We start from the raw sequence: 19129 nt of genomic DNA, 5'->3' as shown, positions 1-19129 counted from the left end.
TCGGCCGAGTTCAGCTGGAAAACATTTATATACGAGTTTATCTGTGGGGCGGCAGCAGTTCTAAGCACCAGAAAATAAACACACTTTTAATAGCTTTATCAAAGCCGAAAAGCCTCCTTTCCATATAACCAACGACGGCCAAAGACAGTTGGCAAACTCCGACCAATAAAAATTAAAATATTTAAGCAAAGCGTAAAGATGCAAAGCTGCGCAGTAAAGAAAGATACATGACCCTGTGTAAACGCCACGAGGAGTACACTCAGAAGAAAAAAACATGAAACTGGATGGCTTAACAATATGAAATAATTAAACAGATTTCCCAGTAGATAGTTTGTTTGTTTTATTACGCAAAAGTAATCTGCTCTATCAGGTGGTATCCTTTGATTCAATTTCTCCATAACTCTATTGATTGAAAGGGTCAGGAGAGGCGCTGTCCATATGTCATAATACCATTCTGCAGAGTACTTACTATTTTTCTCAGTGTGGGATCAGCACAGAGCTCTCAGCTCCATGGCGGGTTCTATGGCAGATTAAAAATTCCACACAACCTGGGTGGCGGGATGAGGATGGGTGGCCTGCGGACCGAAAGTATCATTGCAAAAGTTTCATTCGCTCCTCTGCAAAAGATTTGGAAGCTGCGGTATAAACGCCTGGCGGCGGAGAAGCCCCCTTCGCCCCCTTGCCCCTTCATTCGTGCTCTAAGTATTTTCTCAGTTAATTATGCAAGATATACGGTTAAAATTTTGCAATATTACGTGCATATTTCAAATACCTAACGTGAAAATTCGTAAGCGTAAAAACGGGTGCCGTAAAAATGCCTCCAAGGAGCACGAGCATCCGAGGGCTCCTGGATTCGAAGGATACCCCCCACACACACACACCCGCACACACGCGCGCTGGGTGACAGCTGTGCTGAGATGGAGGCCAAAAGGTTATGCCTCGTACGTGGCAAGGACCGGAGTGCTTCCCTCTCTAGGATGTGGGCCTTGGGTGGCAACTCCCCTGGCGCACGGCTTTTTAATTGCTCGTTTGGCTTGCAATCATCACTCGTCGTAACGGGTTTTGTCGTTTATTGTTACCGTTAACACAACCGTTAGCACTGTCCCAAGGAGCCCCTGCATCTTATTGAAGCGTCCCGTCCCGATTTCGAGGCCCCCAAGCCGGGATAAACTTATTTAAAGGGATTGCGCTGATTTAACGCTCTTACAAAATACATTTTATATACTATTTTATTTAATATATTATCTATGTATATATGAATTAATAAGTGGGGTCCATATAAGTCGAGATACCTTCCTTCCAAAACGAACTGGGACATAACCCTAAGTACGTATTAGTACTATCCACAACCACCTTCAGTTTAATTACATATGTATTTATTTCAAACTTTTCCAATCACGATGTTGTTTTCATTCGTGTTCACATTCTTCTGTGCCGTGGCCAAGGCCGAGGACATGAGCAGGACCAGTGCGGCGGAAAGGAGCTTCATTCCGAATGAGAAGAGTTACCCAAGCGACTCGCGCGTGGCCTTATATAGCCTTTCTTCGGACGGCGCTAAGATCGAGCGGAAAGAATCGCGATCCGTGGCTAATGCGGCAAGTTGCAGACGCAGACACCCTCCGATTTTCCGTCGATTAGGCCAGAAGCTAAGCACGACGCGAAAGGGGTGTTGTGGGTGGTGCTCGAGTGGGTGGGTTGCAGGGTGACTCCTGGATGAGTTGCTGGCTGAGCCTGCGTATGCGTGCTGTTGACTGTGATTTATGTGGGGCAGGGCTCCACTTTCGGGCTACCTCAGCGCGAGCTCGTGCTGTTGTTGGCATCTCAAAACATATGCATAGATAAATTATACGCGGTAAGCGCCCCAAATTATTCCCCGTCCGCAACTACAAAACCAGCCTCGGCAAACAGAGCGATGAGCAAACATTTTGATGTGACGAGACTAAATTGAGCATGTTGTGCCGGCGGATGCATGGGCGTGGAGGCGTGGGTGGGGACGTGGTCGGCAGCAGCCCCTGCTCCCCGACAAACAATCCCGTGAATGTTTCCCGATCTCCATTATTTCGTTTTTTGGCTCCCCTTTCGTGCCATCCTCCCCCCACACCGCCACACCTCATGGCACATCTCGGAAAATGTATTTGTATTGCACGTCAGTCAGTCGGAAAATAGATTTCTGTTTCAGTTATCATCTCGGATCCAGCCGGATGATGCTAACCAAAGCTTCGCCCATTTGAGGGGGTTTGGCTCCCGCTTCAACTGCTCACTGGATTCAAGCACTTTATATTTCGCTTTAAAGTGAAGAAAATCAATTCCTAGCTGTCAACTATAGTAGGAAAAATACTTAAGCAATTCATGCAGAATTATACTAACTGTTAAAGTGCATGTATAAGAACGACTCAAGTTATTTACTCCACTAACGAGTAGCTGATAGTCGAGGCACGCATGCCATACAACAACAACTGCAGTCCCTGATTACATTTTGTTGATCAGAACTTTGGCTAAGTAAACCACTTGATCCTTTGATGTCGAGTAGCGTATGTCCAAACATATTCTCGCGAGTGAAGTCATTTAGAGTTTGCTGGAGCTAAGTCCGTTTGGAAATTCCGTTTCCGGTTCGCAGTGCGCTGGTAGAATTCGCCGGCAGGAACAGGAATCGTTTAAGCCATTCCACAAGAATTAAACCGTTTTGCTCCAAATCTTTTGGGCAAACAAATCACAGCTGAGCGCACAGGGGGAGGCGGATGGGGAACTTGGGGAGCATGCACGACAGGAGCAGGAGCAGGAGCAGGACCAAGAGCAGGATCAAGAGCAGAAGCAGGAGCAGGAGCAGCATCGTTATATCGATGGCATTCACATGTTTAGCACACAAACGAAATGCCAGAGCAAAAATATGCATACAAATCTATCTGTGCGCATTGGATAGCCGAAATCGAGTCCAGTTTCGGGGGATTCCCGGTCGGCGGAGGGGCTTGGCACTTGGACCGGAGTCCTGAACTCGAATCTGAATCTGAATCAGAATCAGATTTCGAATCTGTCGACTGCTCCACATTTTGTTGTGCATGGCAAACATTGCGATGGAGTGTGTGATGTGATGCGATGCGATGTGTGGTATATCGTACATTGTCTGTATGGGTCCCTCGGACCACTCCTTCCGGATTTCCCGGCCCGATCTGCCCCTGCGCAGGCCACCGCATGGCTGCTGTCCCAATCAATTGTCCAAATGTCCAAACTTCATTTATTATGCGCATCACAAAAATTGAAGCAAATCATTTTGCCAATCGCATTTTGATTTCAAATGCCGCTTGCCGCTTGCTGATTGAGTGGCAAGCGATGGGTGGTTCGGTGGGTGGGGTATCCTGGGTGGTGCGGTGCGGGGCTGGTCAGCCGCCCCACAGTTTATGCTAATTCCTGTGTATATTTGACGCCAGCGGCGCCTGAAATTATGCAATGTCTTTATTAATTTATCTCAAAACCAAATGGGACTCTAACATACCGAGTCTAGGGATGACCACGTGACACGCACGTGGTAATCCTTCCGAAGGGTAATTTAAAATAAAGACACCCAATGGTTCGAGCCTTTTTATACCATTTAAGGTTTTTCGGTGGGGCACGCCAATTATTTCATATATATTACATATATACCAAAACATTTTTAACGAATGGTACTTTTTTTTGGCAAAATTTCCAGACATTTTCCCACAATTTCGAAGAGTCGAGAGGGCTCTGTCAAGGAGGGTATAATAACCCTATAACATACATAGACTGTATAGCCTACGACCCAACTACTTCCGAGGTGGCTCACGATCCCATCTCTGAGGCCCAAAGAGGCCTGCGGAGGATTTATTTTCGTCAGGGCCTTTCATTTCGGCCCGGCTATTTATGCAGTGTTTAACTTGGCCCGCGGCTCCTGCTCCGCCAGCTCCCATCTCCTGACCACCCCCTCCTGCGCACCGAGCGCGACACATCGCCGCGAGGGCGTGGCACTTTCACGCCCCAGTCGCGTAACTCATTTTCGCTCGCCAGACGAGCAGAGCAAGACATTTGCAGGAAACTGGGAAAAAGGGAAGGAAAGTTTCTTTTGCCGCCACTTGGCACATTCTTAATTTCTTGCGTATTTTGTCAAGACAAATTGAATTTTTATGAGCGTCTCTCCTCCGTCGACGATGTCCTTTGCGAAAAGCAAAAGAAATCGCAAAAGTCGCAGCCGACGACGGCAGCAGAAACTTTAAACTTTTCTCATCTTGTGAAATTCATTTTATCGCAAGTAATTACTTTGTAAATATCCGGATGACCGAGAGCAGCTGCAGGCGGCACCTGCCGTCGCTCGGATATTTAAAGGGGAATGAAATGTCGCAAGCCTTCGGATTTTGGAGTCCGAATCCCACCATGTCCACCCCTCGAATCGCGTGCAAGTTTAAAAGACAGTTGAGTGCGCTTCCGAGCAGTTTACAGCATGTTTAATGCAACTTGCCATTGGGTCCGTCAAACCGCGGCAATAATTTGCACATAGAAAACATAACAGCGGGTCTTAGTGGGTAAACGCCGAAAGCGGAAGCGATGGTCCGCGGGCGCCGCAGAGGGCATCCTGGAATCGGAATCCAGCTTAGTCGAACAGACCGAAGCCCATATCATCGTCCTCCTCCTCTGATTCGGACTCGGGCTTCTTGGCCTCCTCCTTCTTCTCGGCAGCTCCGCCGGCGGCGGGGGCAGCCGAAGCCGAAGCAGCGGCGGCGAACTTGCTGGGGTCCTTGATGTACTCCTTGATGGTGGTCGCCTCCTTGAACTCCACCTCGGTGGTGGCAGCAATGGCCAGCAGGTTCTTGAATCCGTTGGCAATGCTGTGCGGGGCCGAGGCGATGGTGGGGTAGCCCACGGACAAACAAACGGCGGCCAGGTTGGCCACTCCCTGTTGGAACTTGGCGCGCAGGTCCTCGGGCTTGATGTCCAGGATCTCGGGCGAGAAGATCGAGCCGGAATCGTAGACCTGGTTGACAATCAGACCGTACGAGAAGGGCGAGATGTTCAACATGTTGAGCAGTGTCGCCTCGGAGGCGCCGACCTTGTCGCCGGGCTTCAGGATGGGCACATCGTTGATGATTTCAATTGTTCCCTTGGAAATCTTGGTCGGGATGGACAGGGCCTGGAAGAAACTGGTCTTCTCGGGTCCCAAGCCGGTGTTCTGGGCCGGGATAATGACGTGCAGAGGGGCAATAGCGCCGGGACGGGCGGGGGCGCGCACCTTAGACTCCAACAGCTTGTCGCGCACCTCTGCGAGATCGCCCTTGGTGAACACGAAGCCCACGTTGCCCTTGATGTGGGGCAGCAGCTTCTCCAGCTGCGGGTTGTTCTCCAGATGACCGCGGATGGCCTTGCGCATCATGGTGTTCTTGCCCATAAGCACGACGGCCAGTCCACGCAGGCTGGTACGGATGTTCTGCATCTGCTTGGAGCCCACGTTGTCGGCGCCCACGATGAAGCATTTTGGGAACTCATCGAACAGTTCCTGGAGGAGGGAACAGTTAACAGCATAAGCCAGGCGCGAGCTAGTAAGCTATTTCTAGTCGGTTTTATACTTACCACAACCTTGATGAAGTACTGAGCCTTCCACGCTGCCTTGTTCTCCCTAACCATTTTGATTGTGTATTAGGGACTCGTCGGGTGAATTTAAGAACTGTGAAATACGTGATAACGATTAGTCGGTGCTGGACCAACACCGTGGAACAGTTATGGACCCGAAAATGGTCGGGATGCAACATTATTCCGAACTTTTAGCAACACTTACCAAAGCACAGACTTTTCGGTTTTCGCTCACAGAACGGAAAGAGGGAAGTTGGCGGCGGCAGCCAGTGTGACCGCTTCGGTGGCGAATAAGATACCGCACGGTCGGGAAAAATACCAAATCCGATAAGCGATATGAATATTTTCCTTCTTCGTAATATGTAATTCCTTATAACGTACTCGAAAAGAAAGATTTATCAAATCATAGATTACTAATAGGCTAGTAATGCTGCTATACAGCTGCTACGCTTGTCAGAATACCTTCTGTTAACTAACAGGGCTTCTGGTGGTAAGGTAGGGTCACTCTGGCCACTGTCGGGCGATAACTTATCGATTGACTGTTAGTTTCTATTTATTTGTAATATTGTGTTTAATCCGCGAATCGAATCCGCAATATATACTCGCAATACCACATAAGCACCAACAAGTCGACGCGCTGCCTCACATTCTATACACGGCACAACACCGCTGGACGACCATCTCAGCCAGCACAAGGAGAATCCCATTTCGCCACAATGGGTAAAGATTACTACAAGATTCTGGGCATCGAGAGGAATGCGTCCAGTGAAGACGTCAAGAAGGGATACCGCCGGATGGCTCTCCGCTACCATCCGGACAAGAACGACCATCCGCAGGCCGAGGAGCAGTTTAGGGAGGTGGTGGCCGCCTTCGAAGTGCTCTCCGACAAGGAAAAGCGCGAGATATACGACCAGCACGGCGAGGAGGGACTTAAATGTGATGACGAGCCGGCTGCGACCTTCGCCCAGCCCACGTCAGACATGCTCCCCTTCATGTGCGCCGTCGGTGGAACTGTGCTCTTTGCGTTTGCCGCCTACAAGACATTCCAGTTCTTCAACCGGAAAAAAAAGGATTCCCACGGCGATGGATCCTCCTCGGAATGACCTAAGGATCCAAGGGCTTGGTGAAGCAATCTCGCGTATCTAGAGTTCTTCGTTGAATAGTCTTTAAGATTAATTTATAGGAACTTAATTATTGACTGTTGATCTAATGCATCCTGCGTTAATTATTGATTAATTTATTTATTTAGAAAGATAAACAAAGATTATGAAGTGCGGCCAACTTTTGCTCGAAAATAGACATAGCTTTAGCCAAATCGAATGATAAAACGGATAAATATTGGAGAACGAACTAATAGCATACAAAAATCACGTTTTTAATGTCATGTTTAGTTTTTGCGATTTAAAAAACGTTTATGCGATATAAATATTAAAAAAAAAACTATATAGTAGAGAAAATTTAAGGCAGTTGCTTATTCAAAGTTCAATAAGCAGAGCCAGTCTGCTACTACGTATAGTATGCTCCACATAAGACGGAAATACAATTTGTAAATCAAATTTTTTAACGGTTTGTTGTTCTGAAAAAAAATGACATATTTTTAGATGTTTCTCTTCCCACTCGCATTATAGTACTCCTTCGATGGCCACCTAAAATATGATATGACTCGTATTCATAATAAAATATGATGGCATCTGCCAGAGAGGACCGAATTTGTTGGTACTTTTTTCTCAACTGTAGAAAAGAAAGACGCATTTAATTGTTTTAAACAATTTTTTCTTGGCGCCAAGGCGAATAATGGGCGGCTGATACGATGTCTTTATCGATGTTTTTCCATGCAAATAGCATCATCGTTTCGATAACACACATTTCCCCCATCTTTGGCAGCGCAGCTAGCTCAGGTTTTCTTAGTATATTTTTTCTTTTCTTAATATATACATATTATATATATTCGCAGGTGGCCGACAAAAATGAGCGACGTCTACAAAGATCACTACCAGGTTCTGGGCTTACCGAGAAACGCCACCGACAGTGAGATTAAGGAAGCTTTTCGGCGGCTGTCCCTGAAATATCATCCCGACAAAAACGAGGATGGAGCGGAGGAGTTCCTTAGAATCAACGAGGCCCACAGCGTCCTGATTGACCATCAGAGAAGGGCCATGCACGATTTCTGCTTGCAGTCCGTGGACTTTGAAGTCATTATTCCCGCCGAGAACGCTAGTTGCCAACTGTCTGAATTGGGAAATGCATTGTTCCCAATGCCACCCGAAACGCCGCCAGGTAGTTTTCACAAAAAGCTCAAAGTTGCTGTCTTCATCGGAGGCATTCTGGTTGGTACATACGTGGGGTACCGGGTATTTCAGAAACCGCCGCCATCGATCCCAGTTCCCCGGCCAATCACTCTTCCAACGCAGGAACTAAGCCATTCGCATCTCGGATCCCTATGGACATTGACCTCCGGGCTATTGGCATTGAGATCGAAAAGAATACTGGGACTCGGCAAACTGGTGCCAGGAGCAAATGGTCGAGTTTCTCCTAGGACTCTGAACGCGCCCTTATCTTCGGCTGCCGAAGTCGTGGCCAAAACAGTAATCCGAGGCCCAGGAGCCGTAGGATCTGCTGCAACTTCCAGTTCGTCCTTAGCATCGGCTGCGAACGTGGCTGTGAAATCCCTACCAGGCAAAGCTTCAATGAATTCTGCTACGGAAACAGTGGCTAAAACACTTTCCCAGGGATCACGAGCTGGACCATCTTCAGCTTTCAAAACATATTCGTCCCCAGCGGTGTCATACTTGCGCTCTCTTCTAAATTGGGCAACTACACCGAAATGGGGCAAGGCACCACAGGCTAAAACACTTTCCCAGGGATCACGAGCTGGACCATCTTCAGCTTTCAAAACATATTCGTCCCCAGCGGTGTCATACTTGCGCTCTCTTCTAAATTGGGCAACTACACCGAAATGGGGCAAGGCACCACAGGCTAAAACACTTTCCCAGGGATCACGAGCTGGACCATCTTCAGCTTTCAAAACATATTCGTCCCCAGCGGTGTCATACTTGCGCTCTCTTCTAAATTGGGCAACCAGAGCAGTTGCTGCCTTGCTGTATGCATGCTCTAAAATATCTTCGTATTTGCGTGCTTTGGCCGGACGCTTTAGGAAGCTCCTTTAGTCCCACCCTTAGACGCCTCCAAAGACACTCTTTTCAAGGGAGTCGCCGCCACTTGGGTATGGACCGAAAATTGAAAAATTCCATTGGTGACTCCGCTAAAAACGCGTATAAGGCAACTCAAACAGAGCGGCGCCAAAATCTAAAGGCAAGTCCTAAAACATGAGAAGTTCCACAAGTAAACAGAAAATTAAAATAAAAGGGTGGCCAAATAATTCCCCGACATTTACGGGTGTCCCAGTAAGCTAAAACAAACAATATATACTTTTCCAAAATAAATTTTCTAAAATATTGTTTTCATACTCTGCAACGGATTTGGTTATATATATACAGCTATACGGTAAAATTCTGTCGAGCCTCTGCAGCTGAGTGAGGTCCGATCGGGTTGTCATAGTGTGTTAGAGAGAGATGACAATGTAATGCACGCCAGTGTGAATAGGACATTAGAGAATATGATGAAGAAGGGACATGTAAGAAAATCCCTTCCATGAAGGCTGGTAGAGTTGATCGGCACTTGCTGCGCGGCCGCACCAAATCACAAACTGAATAAACAAAATGGATGAGACTCCTCTATTGTCGACATATATATTTCAGTGGATAAAGGACAGCACTGCCCCCAGGAGAAAAGAATGTTAATTCTAAAGCAAAGAAAGGAAGGGTAAAAAATCCCTTGAATGCTCTGCCCAAATCGTATCCGATGCCATAAAACCGATGATGACTTACCCATTTTGTATATGTATTCTTGATGGGATTGAACTATGTACATCCTATAGCTCCCGTAAAAGTAGACTCGAAAACTATTGTTGCGCGACTCGACTAACGGATACTTCTTGGTCTGTGCAGAATTTTTAAAATAAATATATCTTCAGATAAGAAGGACCTGGGTTACATATATGCATAGAATACTATGAAGACATTATGTTAAGCATATATTTAGGTCTGGATACTAAATACATATAGGTATTAATGTATATTATACTCGTTATTTATAGAGTAAAAGGGTACATATACTAGATTTGTTGAAAAGTATGTCACAGGTAGAAGGAAGCGTTTCCGACCATATAAAGTATATATATTCTTGATCAGGATCAATAACAAAGTCAATTTGGCCCGGTCCTGTCAGGAACTATGAAAGCTAGAAGGTTGAAATTAATTATAGCGATTCTAGAGACCCATGTTGCCACGCCCAATCTAACGCCCACAAGCCGCCCAAAACTGCCACGCCCATACTTTTGAACATTTTGGGATATTCTTTCATTCATTTATTTGTCTTTTTTTGCCATAAAACTGTTTGCCTTGAAACCATCATTTTAAGTTATTTTTATTCACGTTGTTTCTCTTTTAAGCTCTCGATTCAAACTCTTCGACCTTGATATATATAGTTAATTCTATCGATATAAGTCTTTCCTAGTATTTTATATTTATACACAGCTCACAGCCTCTCCCACAAACAGGCCAAAACTTCCACGCCAACATTTTTGAAATATGTTTTCATTTTTTTTCGTTTTAGTGTTTGTCTTGCCAAAAAAACAAACAACTTGTATAGAAAACATTTTTACCGCGTCCCTCTTTACACCTGCAAGACCCCCAAAATATTCACACTTTTAAACCATTTTTAAAAATTTTCTGATTTTATTCCCCAATATCTGTCGATATTCCAGAAAACATATGAAATTTAGCGTTCGCACACTACTACCTGAGTAAACGGTATCTGATAGTCGCTTATCTCTACTATAGCATTCTCTCTTGTTTATATTAACTAAAACCTCTTCTGTTCACAATTCCACTTTTATATTTTCGGAATTCCCTTTCATCTTTTGCTGCGTAAGCAATCCTAGAATTTGAGGGCTTAGTACCCAATTAACAGCTCTCAAAGTTCCCGAGATATCGGCGTTCATACGGATGGACGTAATACTGACGCTACATATTTAATGTTTTTTAGAATTTATCCGCTAATTATATAAAATGGCGATCATATTAAGAATCTCATTTATGTGCTTAACATAATGTGTTCATAGTATTCTAAAAGAAAATTCCAAAAATTTAGCGATTTTATACCGAAGCAATTGCCTGGCTTGAAAAAAGCTGGCCGCCAACACAGCTGCCTATCGATGACGCGTGACTGATAGCGCCATCGATAGCCTCCGCACAGACGTGGTTTTCCCAACTTGCAATGCAGCAAATTAACGGATGTAATGCGACGCATAGCTCCCCGTTTTCTGGAAACAAGCAAACGAAGCAACAGCCCGCAGGTTGATCCTTGCATGACAACCGATTGAAGGAGAGAGAGTGAGACATCAACGCGCAGTTACGGCATCAAGGGATTACAGTCTGGTCAAATATTGGTGAGTCCAAGACCCGGATGCGAATTCGGGATGGGGAGTCTGTTGTTTACTGCGCATTACGTTGGTCGATCCCCCCTAAACGATCTGCTTTCCCAGGGCAAGCTAGCAAAAGGAAAACAAACGCCATGTCGACAGAACGAAGTTCGGATTCAGCTGAGCCAGCGGATTTGGCGCTCTTGTTGGACCGCATTAACATCAACAACAACAATAATAATAATAATAATAATAATAACAACAACAACAACAACAACAATAACAATAACAATTGCGGTCGCAGCAAGAGCGGTGGAACTCCCAGGAAATATGCGACTGCTGGAGCCCCAAGCTCCATTAGAATGTGCCCCGCCAGCAATGTGAACAGCAACCAGAGCAACAAACAACTAAACTCGATTTGCCAGCGGGCGCAGGCGGGCCACAAGCTGATGATCATAATGCGCGGCCCTTCAGGCAGCGGTAAGAGTACACTGGCAGAGTCTCTGCTGCGCCAGGCGCACCTACTCGATCGACACCAGGTGCGCGACTTTGTTCTGAGCTCAGACGACTACTTCAAGACGGGCCGCGGCTATGTCTTCAACCCCACTCTGCTGCCAGCCGCTCACGAGTGGAACCAGCAGCGAGTGCGCGATAAGGCCGCCTCCGGCTGGAGCCCCATCATCGTGGATAACACCAATACAATGGTGTGGGAGCTGCAGCCGTATGTCCAAACCGCAGTGCGTTACGGCTACGTAATTGAGCTTCTCGAGCCCAATACTAGTTGGTGCAAGTCTGCCAGCAAGCTGGCCCAGAAAAACGTCCACAACGTCCCACGGGAGAATATTCAGCGCATGCTAGAGCGCTTCGAGCGCACGACTGCGGGAGAGCTCATTCGGGTAAGAAGGCACTTTAAGTGGTCTCCATACATACATATGTATATAAAGATTGAGATTTATTCTTAACTGCAATCTCATTGTGAGTCAGCCAAAAATGTGTAATTGTATGTATACCCGTTACGCGAGTGTAAAACGTTTAACTACGCTCGATTAAAAGTCTTTAAGAGGTATATATTTATTCTTGATCATTATCCCTAACCAAGTCAATTTCTCTTTTTTGGATTTCATTATTTTTTCCGCCCAACATTTTTTTGAATTGCAAAAAACATTTAGACCACCTGCAGAAACATAGAAAGGGCATTTTTGTTGGCTACCTAAATTTGTAGGGCATACCACGGTCAATAAGTCAGAAAGTCTTTGGAAATCTGAGAAACAGCCCCTTTTTTGCAGCTCAGTGATCGGAATGTGGCAGTCTAGCCACAAACAGTTTCAAACTCTGAACTTAGCAACTAAATTGAGCAACTAGCTCGTTTTCATTCTTTATGAGTACAATTTTTGTATAGTACGTCATAGGTTGTATTTTATTTCGTACCCCGAAGCTTATTAAATAATGGCACTTACTAAATTTAGTATCTTTCTCTTCCTACCGGAACATTTTATGCGACAGTTAATGAAGGAGACAAAGTATACTGTGGAGCTGCCGCAACTACGCAATCACCCGCCCCTTCCTGCCGTGCCTATCATCACGAATTTTGAAGAGAGCAAGCCGCTGGCAGCCCCAGTCCCAGCGCCAGCGGAAAATACCTTTAAGCTGAATGCTAATGCCCAAACGTGGGTGCCCTACGAGCACGGAGCGCCTTCATACTGGTCGCAAACAGTGAAATCGGCAGACACAGGCGCCGCGACAGTTCCGGAAATTCCCGACGCTTTGGGTGCCGCAGCTCCCGTAAAGAGCGAAGTGTCTATTATAGATCTGCTCCGCGAAGAGAGCCAAATAAAGGAGGCACCGTCCAAAGCGGAGTCTAGCGAGGCAAAGCCCTTTCAGAGGCACAGCCTAGACTGTCCCAATGAACCGAAAGGGTTTGCACACCTGCGCCAGATGTATCCCAATAAACAGCTGACCGGCCTCTGGGACCTGTTTGTAAAGTGCAAGGCCGACGTGGATTGGGCCGTTGATATTCTATTGAAGGAGGACGAGCTCAACGCGGCCACTGCTCCGGATCGAATCGGATTTGAGGAAAATGTCAATAGCGAGGAGGCGGCGCAGTTTCAATGCGACTGCGACAAGGCGGCCGATGCCCTGGAATCTCCGATTTCCACTCCTATCTGCACCTCACTAACTTTACCGGTATCGAAGACCGAATCGAAGCCGCAACGTCAACCGCGCAACAAACGAGCATCGGCCCCCACCAACAAAGAGTTGCAAATGAAAATCCAGAATTGCTTTGTGTTAGGTAAGATATTATTCTAATAAGAGTCAATTTAAAATAAACTTATTATTTCAATTGCGTCATCAAATTCACTAATGAATCAAATGTATCAATTGAATGTATTTCCATTATATTATGTTAGAGATATGAGTTCGATGTCTGATAAATAATGTTTATTGATTTTTAGGCGACGAACAATACTCGGAGCACACTCGCAAAATTCGCGATATTCGCAATGGAATCCTGGATCAACCGATAGTGCCTAAACCACCGGAAGCTCCCGAAGGACCAGAGCTAGAAGAGCTGGAGGAGGAGGACCCTGAAGAAAATACTCTGCTGGAAATCGATTTGGGCACCTCTTTAATTGAACAGCTGCGCGATCAGTTCCACACAGAGGACGAAATGTTGCCGCCGGAACAGGAGCTTCCTACCGCAACAAAAATATTTATGCCGCGTCAGCTAGCCAAGCAGCTTTACATGTTGTGGATGGAAGCTGTCTTTAACCAGCTAGAGGAGACACGCCAGCAGACAATGCGCGATGACGAGCAGTTCGCCCGCCTGCTCAAGCATCCAGGTTACGCCGATTGCAGCGAGTCTCCGAGCAACGTGGCTGAGCTTCTGGATATGGAGTTGGCCTGGAGCATATACAACAGCGAGCAACTGGCCGCTAAGAAGGCAGCCGAGTTGGCCGCTCGCAAACAAACGCCCAACGATATAGCTACCTACCTAACCAAGATGAAGCTGTGTGAGACGTTCCCGGACGTTCCCACCGACACTGTGCTTGAGGTCTTTGCGGCAACCGGCAGCAATTACGTTCAAACTGTCGAGGTCTTGGACAGCAACGTAAAGAGTATGCTGAGCAAAGCGGAACTCTATGATAAGGCCCTTCGCGAGGGCGAAAAGCTTAGTGAGCAAATGGCGCTGGAAGAGCGGAAGCAGCAGCAACAAAAGCAACAGAACTCCTCCGGCCAAGGCCAGCGCTCCATCTCCAGTTCCTCCGCCCATGCCCGGTCGCCCCAACTGCAAGAGGAGGTCAAGTGCGCTGCTCTTCGCGACTTTGAGGAAACGCGAAACATGGCCGCCCATCACTCCCAACTTAAAGCGGAGTGCTATCTAAAGGCCAAACAGGCGGTACAGCGCGGCAATAGTAGCGTGGCGTTATACTACTCGGAGATAGCCAAGTTACACAAGCAGAAGGTCGACGTATTTAACCAGCGGGCGGCCAATTGCATAATGGAGGTGCATCGGCACACCCAGAACAACCCGGACCTGCTAGACCTGCATTACCTACACACGGTAGAGGCGATCAGTTGCCTGGACTTGTTCCTTGACCGCCACATAACTGTGCTGCGCAACACCACCCGCGTGTACAAGCACGTATTCATTATCACGGGCCGTGGTCTTCACAGCGCAAACGGAGTGTCCACCATTAAGAACAGGGTGAAGGCCAGGCTGGGCGAACGCCGTTTGCGGTTAGTAAGGGGCATTTTTCGTTAAAAGTCGTCTAGTTATTCACCCACCTATTTCAGATGGCAAGAGGTCAATCCAGGGCTGCTGCGCGTAAAGGTGTTTTCAGCATCGCGTCATTCAAAGAACTTCTGATTGGAGCCGAATTGCACTACAGGACTTGCGGGACAAAATGCGTTTCACACTGCCATATAGAAACAAAAGCAAGTGTTATTTAACTTTTGTAATAGCCTACAAAATTGTAAAGTTAAGTAATCATTTTCCCCTGTCCTGGTTGCTGTTTTACTTTCGAATGTGTTCTATAACCTATGAGACATTCCCAATTTTATTACTCTATATTACTTTCAATGCTCGTCCCAATTATTTTTAAGTTGGAATTATGCTTCCAGCGTAGAGTTCGTGTAAGACGCGAATTCGCAATGCGACTCAGGAAAGTAGTGATTTAGTATCTTCCAACAATATACCTAATCACAGAATTACTTATTTTTATACTAGTTTACTCAACTTAGTGTAAAAACCGTAGTCCTAAGGTACACGAGGTCCAAAAATTACCATTACATTTCAGATTGGTAAGCAACTATTGACATTTTCTTCATAAATAAATCGAAACGTGAGAAGGATATTATTCAGACAAGTTTTTGAACGAGTAGTACACTTAGGTAATTTATTTTTCAAACTGTTACATCAATCGATAAATTCTATGTTAGTAAACGCATAAGTCTGGATTCGACAATCAATTTGTACTAGAAATTACGCAGCAGCAAGATCGGACAATTAGCCATCGAACTTTCCAGTGTTTACATTAGTGGTTTAGTTCCAGGCACTGCTGATCAGTTTGTCCTATGAGCAATGTGAACCTTCCTTCTGCCTACCTGGACCATCTGCCAGGCAGGGAAGAGCATAACCTTGGTTTAATGTTTGAAACATGGAAAGACGACAATTTTTATTTACCACTACAAAATCTGTTAGCCTGGCATCGGAAAACGCGGGACACGAAGCTTAGGTAAACTGAAGGATCAGACGAGGATACACATCTGGGTGTACACCTGCTGACCGCTGGATGTGAACCATACATTCAGGTAAATGGTAACTTATTCTAGAACATCGATGGCAGTCTGAGCGAGGGCTCCATGGCTTTGGTTGGGTCGGCTGGACTGCGGTCACTAGGTGGGGTCCTTGAGCGGAGAGGGCAAATGCGGGTCGGAGACTCGCGCTCCCGGCGACTGGTTCTCCTTGCCCCCGTGCAGCCGGTTGGCCATCAGCTCGATGAGATTTGCACGTCCGCGCTTGGGCGTAAAGCGGGAATTGCCCGAGCTGGAAGCTTTATCACGGGGCGGGGTGCTCAGGAAAACGCCCTCGAATATCGTCTCCAAGCTGTTGGAGTCGTCGGCGTCATTGGGCGGGCTGATCTGGGCGTTTATCTCGTGCAGGGCCACGTACTGAGGATCGTTCTGGCGTTCCTCGTCCGGAAGGAGCCTCAGTGGCTGTTTGGGCGTCTCGATGTCCGACAGATCTAGATCGTCGATGGGCGACGGGGTGCGTCCATGCGGCGAGAAGGCGCGGATCTCGAAGGCCGGCAGCTCGTCGCAGCCGCCATCCGGGGTTTGCTCCTCGCGCTCGAAGGCCAGCGAGAGGTCACTCTCGCTCTCCATGTCCACGGAGGACATCGAGCACTGCAGGCGGAAGGAGCCGTTCAGCTGGTCTCCCTCCTCACACGTATTCACCGCTTCCGAGGTCTCCATTGGTCTGGCTGGTCTCTCAAGTGCGTCTCTGTCTTTTATTCATCACAGGGATGCGCTTCGCGGTCTGCCTGTCTGTGACCGCGTCTTGCTTCGCGGAAATCCGCGCTCGCAGGTAACCAATGTTTGGGATCAAGCCCTGTGCACCAGACAATTTTAAATTTTAAATCCCAACAATTTACAAGCCGTCACTTTGCTAGTGGTGAGAGACAATTGCGCTACCTGGAAAGAACCGGCGTTCCCTGCGAATGGCTATCGAACGCAGCCGATAGTTGCGGGCAAACAGCTAGTAACGATATGGTCGACCCATTACTGGGTCTTCCAACCATGTCGATAAAATGTAAAAAACAACTTATTCGTTTTCTGTTTTCACTTGGGCCAAGGGGAAAATGTTCTGCTGAAATAGTAAAAAAAAATTAATTATTTTCTGTACTAGTAGCAATAAGAATGTTTTATACCTCGAAACCGTTTATGGAAAGGCAGTTTCCAAATTGTTTAGTTGAAAAGTATATGCAAAAGAAATACATAGTGACGAAGGATACATAATGTGAGTTATCAAAAGCTGTCGCTAAAACTACGGGTCTTACTAGACCAATCATGTTTTCAGCTAAATCTTTTGAAAGTCTCGTTTTGAAACCTAGGTGTACTATCGTCCAATCTCCATAAATTCAAACGCTTTTGTTCTTATAACTTTAATTCGAATCTGTCTTTTATTTGTTTCGTTTATGCTTTGCTCGCTCTTGCTCGTTAAACAAGTTAATTAGTGAAACTATCGTACATCGTCGTTAAAAGACATAAATTGTGATATACATTTACGATATAGCATGTACTTGAGTTAACACATCCATTGAATTACGTCCTTTCCCCAATTCTGTTGCATTTCGTAAAGTGCAGTTAAACATTTATCTATCTTAAGTAAGTTTCGATGTGCTAGCTTTAAGCTGCCCACTCAACACAATAGTTGCTATGCCATAAAAACAATTAATTGTTAAATTATTTAACAAATAGTCCAAAGCGTTTTTGAAAGTATACATTAGGTATAGTGGTTTGGTTTATCGTTTACCTACAATTAAATTACATATAAATACAAATTGTTAAAGTAATGCCTAGAAAACGTTGCTCTCTTGGAAGTTATTATTTAGCTTAGTAGTTGCTTACATATCTTGAGCGCAGATTTAATTTAACTAACACCTTTTTGGTTTTCCATACGCTTAGGGTGAAACACGAAAGTTGCCACAATTCTTGTGCCTAAACATTTAATTTAATTGTATTAAATTCAATTTGATGCTTTTCTCGTTTGGGATGTCACTTAGCTGGAGTATATGTATAATGCATGTATAATTCTTTACCATGTAATTTTGATGATTTTCCTAGTAGCTGTGCCTCGAGCGAGGTAACATCCTCACTTAAATCGCAGCACAACCCATTTTAGTATGAGTATTGAACAGTCTACGCTTACTGTGGTGGTACATCTCAATCGAATCCGAACAACAATATATTAACAAAATGTTTAAAACTAAATAAAAGTATATTTTAAGTACAGCTAGAAATAATAGCTTAGCTTGAAACTATATATACACTCGAGTCTCAGCTTTGACTTACAATGTGGTGGATTTCAGTTTGCCGAAACGTTAAACATATAAATTATATTAAGCTTTATCAAATTCAACCACTTATTTAAAATTAGTTCCCCAAGAGAAAGTATAGTCCCGCATTTGAAAGTATATATGTGTTAGAGCAGTTCAATTCGGAAGTTCACCAACTGGGGGTCCAACTGTACATAGACTGAGATCTCCGCTGATCGCAAACACGACCATTTAAGTTTGGCACAAACTTTGAGTAACGCTCTCCCGCTCGAACCTTGGTTGGCCCGGCCCATATCTTCCACCCGCCCCCGCCAGCCTGCCTCAATTCAGGCCCAGAAGTCGCTTGAAGGCTCGGCGGTAGTCCAGGTTGAAGATGGTGTAGATGACCGGGTTCAGGCCCGAGTTGATGTAGCCCAGCCAGGTGATGAAGTTCTTGAACTTGTTCGTGGGGCAGCAGCTCTGGCAGAAGGGCAGGATGACGTACATGAGGAAGAAGGGCAGCCAGCAGATGACGAACACGCCCATGATGATGCCCAGGGTGCGAGCCGCTCGCCGCTCCTTGGACAGCGAGATCTTCTGCTTCTCCTCAATGAACTGGTTAACCCCGCTAGTCTTCTTCTGCAGCGGAGTAACAGAAACGGCGGCGACTCCCGTCGAGGATTGCGGCGGGGTCAGCTTGAGGGACGTCTGCTCTTCCGCCTGAGTCACGCAGACCTGGAATCGAGGTGAGGAAAAGTTTTAAGGTAAGGTAATTAATTAGCTTGAAAATGGTACAGGTATGTGTTCCTAAAAGCCATTTCTCCCATATAAAGACCCATAGTTGGACAACTTATATCGGCTTATCCATGTGGCTCTCTAAATAAAAGACCACTTTAGGTTTTGAACCTCATTGTCGTTTTCCTCGAATATCAGATACCTTAGCTGGTGAAAGTGTCAAGAAAATGTTTTAAAACAAGAGAGAATGCTGTAGTCGAGTTTCCCGACTATCAGATACCCGTTACTCAGCTAATGTGAA

At 46.0% G+C, this 19129-nt stretch overlaps 7 protein-coding genes across 9 annotated transcripts in view; 3 read left to right on the top strand and 4 right to left on the bottom strand.

Annotated features, from left to right (window-relative positions):
• Positions 1 to 1359: 1359 nt before the first annotated feature.
• On the bottom strand, positions 1360 to 1527 carry LOC116801175. Its single transcript, XM_032719230.1, has one exon. It carries the CDS (start codon positions 1487 to 1489, stop codon positions 1382 to 1384), a length of 108 nt encoding a protein of 35 aa, XP_032575121.1. The 5' UTR covers positions 1490 to 1527; the 3' UTR covers positions 1360 to 1381.
• A 2900-nt stretch (positions 1528 to 4427) lies between these two features.
• LOC6616538 (60S acidic ribosomal protein P0) lies at positions 4428 to 5887 on the bottom strand. Its single transcript, XM_002040861.2, has 3 exons — positions 5780 to 5887; positions 5575 to 5668; positions 4428 to 5500 (listed from the first exon to the last, which is right to left on the bottom strand). Exons 2-3 carry the CDS (start codon positions 5626 to 5628, stop codon positions 4601 to 4603), a joined length of 954 nt encoding a protein of 317 aa, XP_002040897.1. The 5' UTR covers positions 5629 to 5668; positions 5780 to 5887; the 3' UTR covers positions 4428 to 4600.
• A 225-nt stretch (positions 5888 to 6112) lies between these two features.
• On the top strand, positions 6113 to 7283 carry LOC6616537 (dnaJ homolog subfamily B member 4). The gene has a single exon (XM_032717988.1). It carries the CDS (start codon positions 6291 to 6293, stop codon positions 6675 to 6677), a length of 387 nt encoding a protein of 128 aa, XP_032573879.1. The 5' UTR covers positions 6113 to 6290; the 3' UTR covers positions 6678 to 7283.
• Positions 7284 to 7382: 99 nt separating this feature from the next.
• Positions 7383 to 9027, top strand: LOC6616536. Of its 3 annotated transcripts, none has more exons than XM_032717987.1 (3): positions 7383 to 7472; positions 7529 to 8511; positions 8644 to 9027. In XM_032717987.1, exons 2-3 carry the CDS (start codon positions 7542 to 7544, stop codon positions 8739 to 8741), a joined length of 1068 nt encoding a protein of 355 aa, XP_032573878.1. In that variant the 5' UTR covers positions 7383 to 7472; positions 7529 to 7541; the 3' UTR covers positions 8742 to 9027. The 3 variants fall into 3 exon arrangements, with proteins under 3 accessions (XP_032573878.1, XP_032573877.1, XP_032573876.1); XM_032717986.1 differs by having other exon boundaries at positions 7384 to 7472; positions 7529 to 8285; positions 8418 to 9027; XM_032717985.1 differs by having other exon boundaries at positions 7387 to 7472; positions 7529 to 9017.
• A 1849-nt stretch (positions 9028 to 10876) lies between these two features.
• Positions 10877 to 15414, top strand: LOC6616535. The gene is made up of 5 exons (XM_002040858.2): positions 10877 to 11083; positions 11180 to 11952; positions 12560 to 13346; positions 13510 to 14794; positions 14852 to 15414. The coding sequence occupies exons 2-5, from the start codon at positions 11209 to 11211 to the stop codon at positions 14922 to 14924; spliced, it is 2889 nt and encodes a 962-aa protein (XP_002040894.1). The 5' UTR covers positions 10877 to 11083; positions 11180 to 11208; the 3' UTR covers positions 14925 to 15414.
• A 10-nt stretch (positions 15415 to 15424) lies between these two features.
• Positions 15425 to 16736, bottom strand: LOC6616534. The gene has a single exon (XM_002040857.2). It carries the CDS (start codon positions 16529 to 16531, stop codon positions 15953 to 15955), a length of 579 nt encoding a protein of 192 aa, XP_002040893.1. The 5' UTR covers positions 16532 to 16736; the 3' UTR covers positions 15425 to 15952.
• Positions 16737 to 17222: 486 nt separating this feature from the next.
• The window catches only part of LOC6616533 (tyramine/octopamine receptor), a 36289-nt gene continuing 34382 nt past the window's right edge, over positions 17223 to 19129 (bottom strand). Inside the window, exon 4 of the mRNA XM_002040856.2 lies at positions 17223 to 18828. Coding sequence (XP_002040892.1) covers positions 18436 to 18828 — 393 coding nt within the window. The 3' untranslated portion in view covers positions 17223 to 18435. The remainder of the gene's footprint in view (positions 18829 to 19129) is intronic.

This window comes from Drosophila sechellia, chromosome 3L (assembly GCF_004382195.2).
Source record: "Drosophila sechellia strain sech25 chromosome 3L, ASM438219v1, whole genome shotgun sequence".
Lineage (NCBI taxonomy): Eukaryota > Metazoa > Arthropoda > Insecta > Diptera > Drosophilidae > Drosophila > Drosophila sechellia.
Note: the sequence above shows the minus strand (reverse complement) of the source record. Positions and strands in the feature narration are given on the sequence as shown.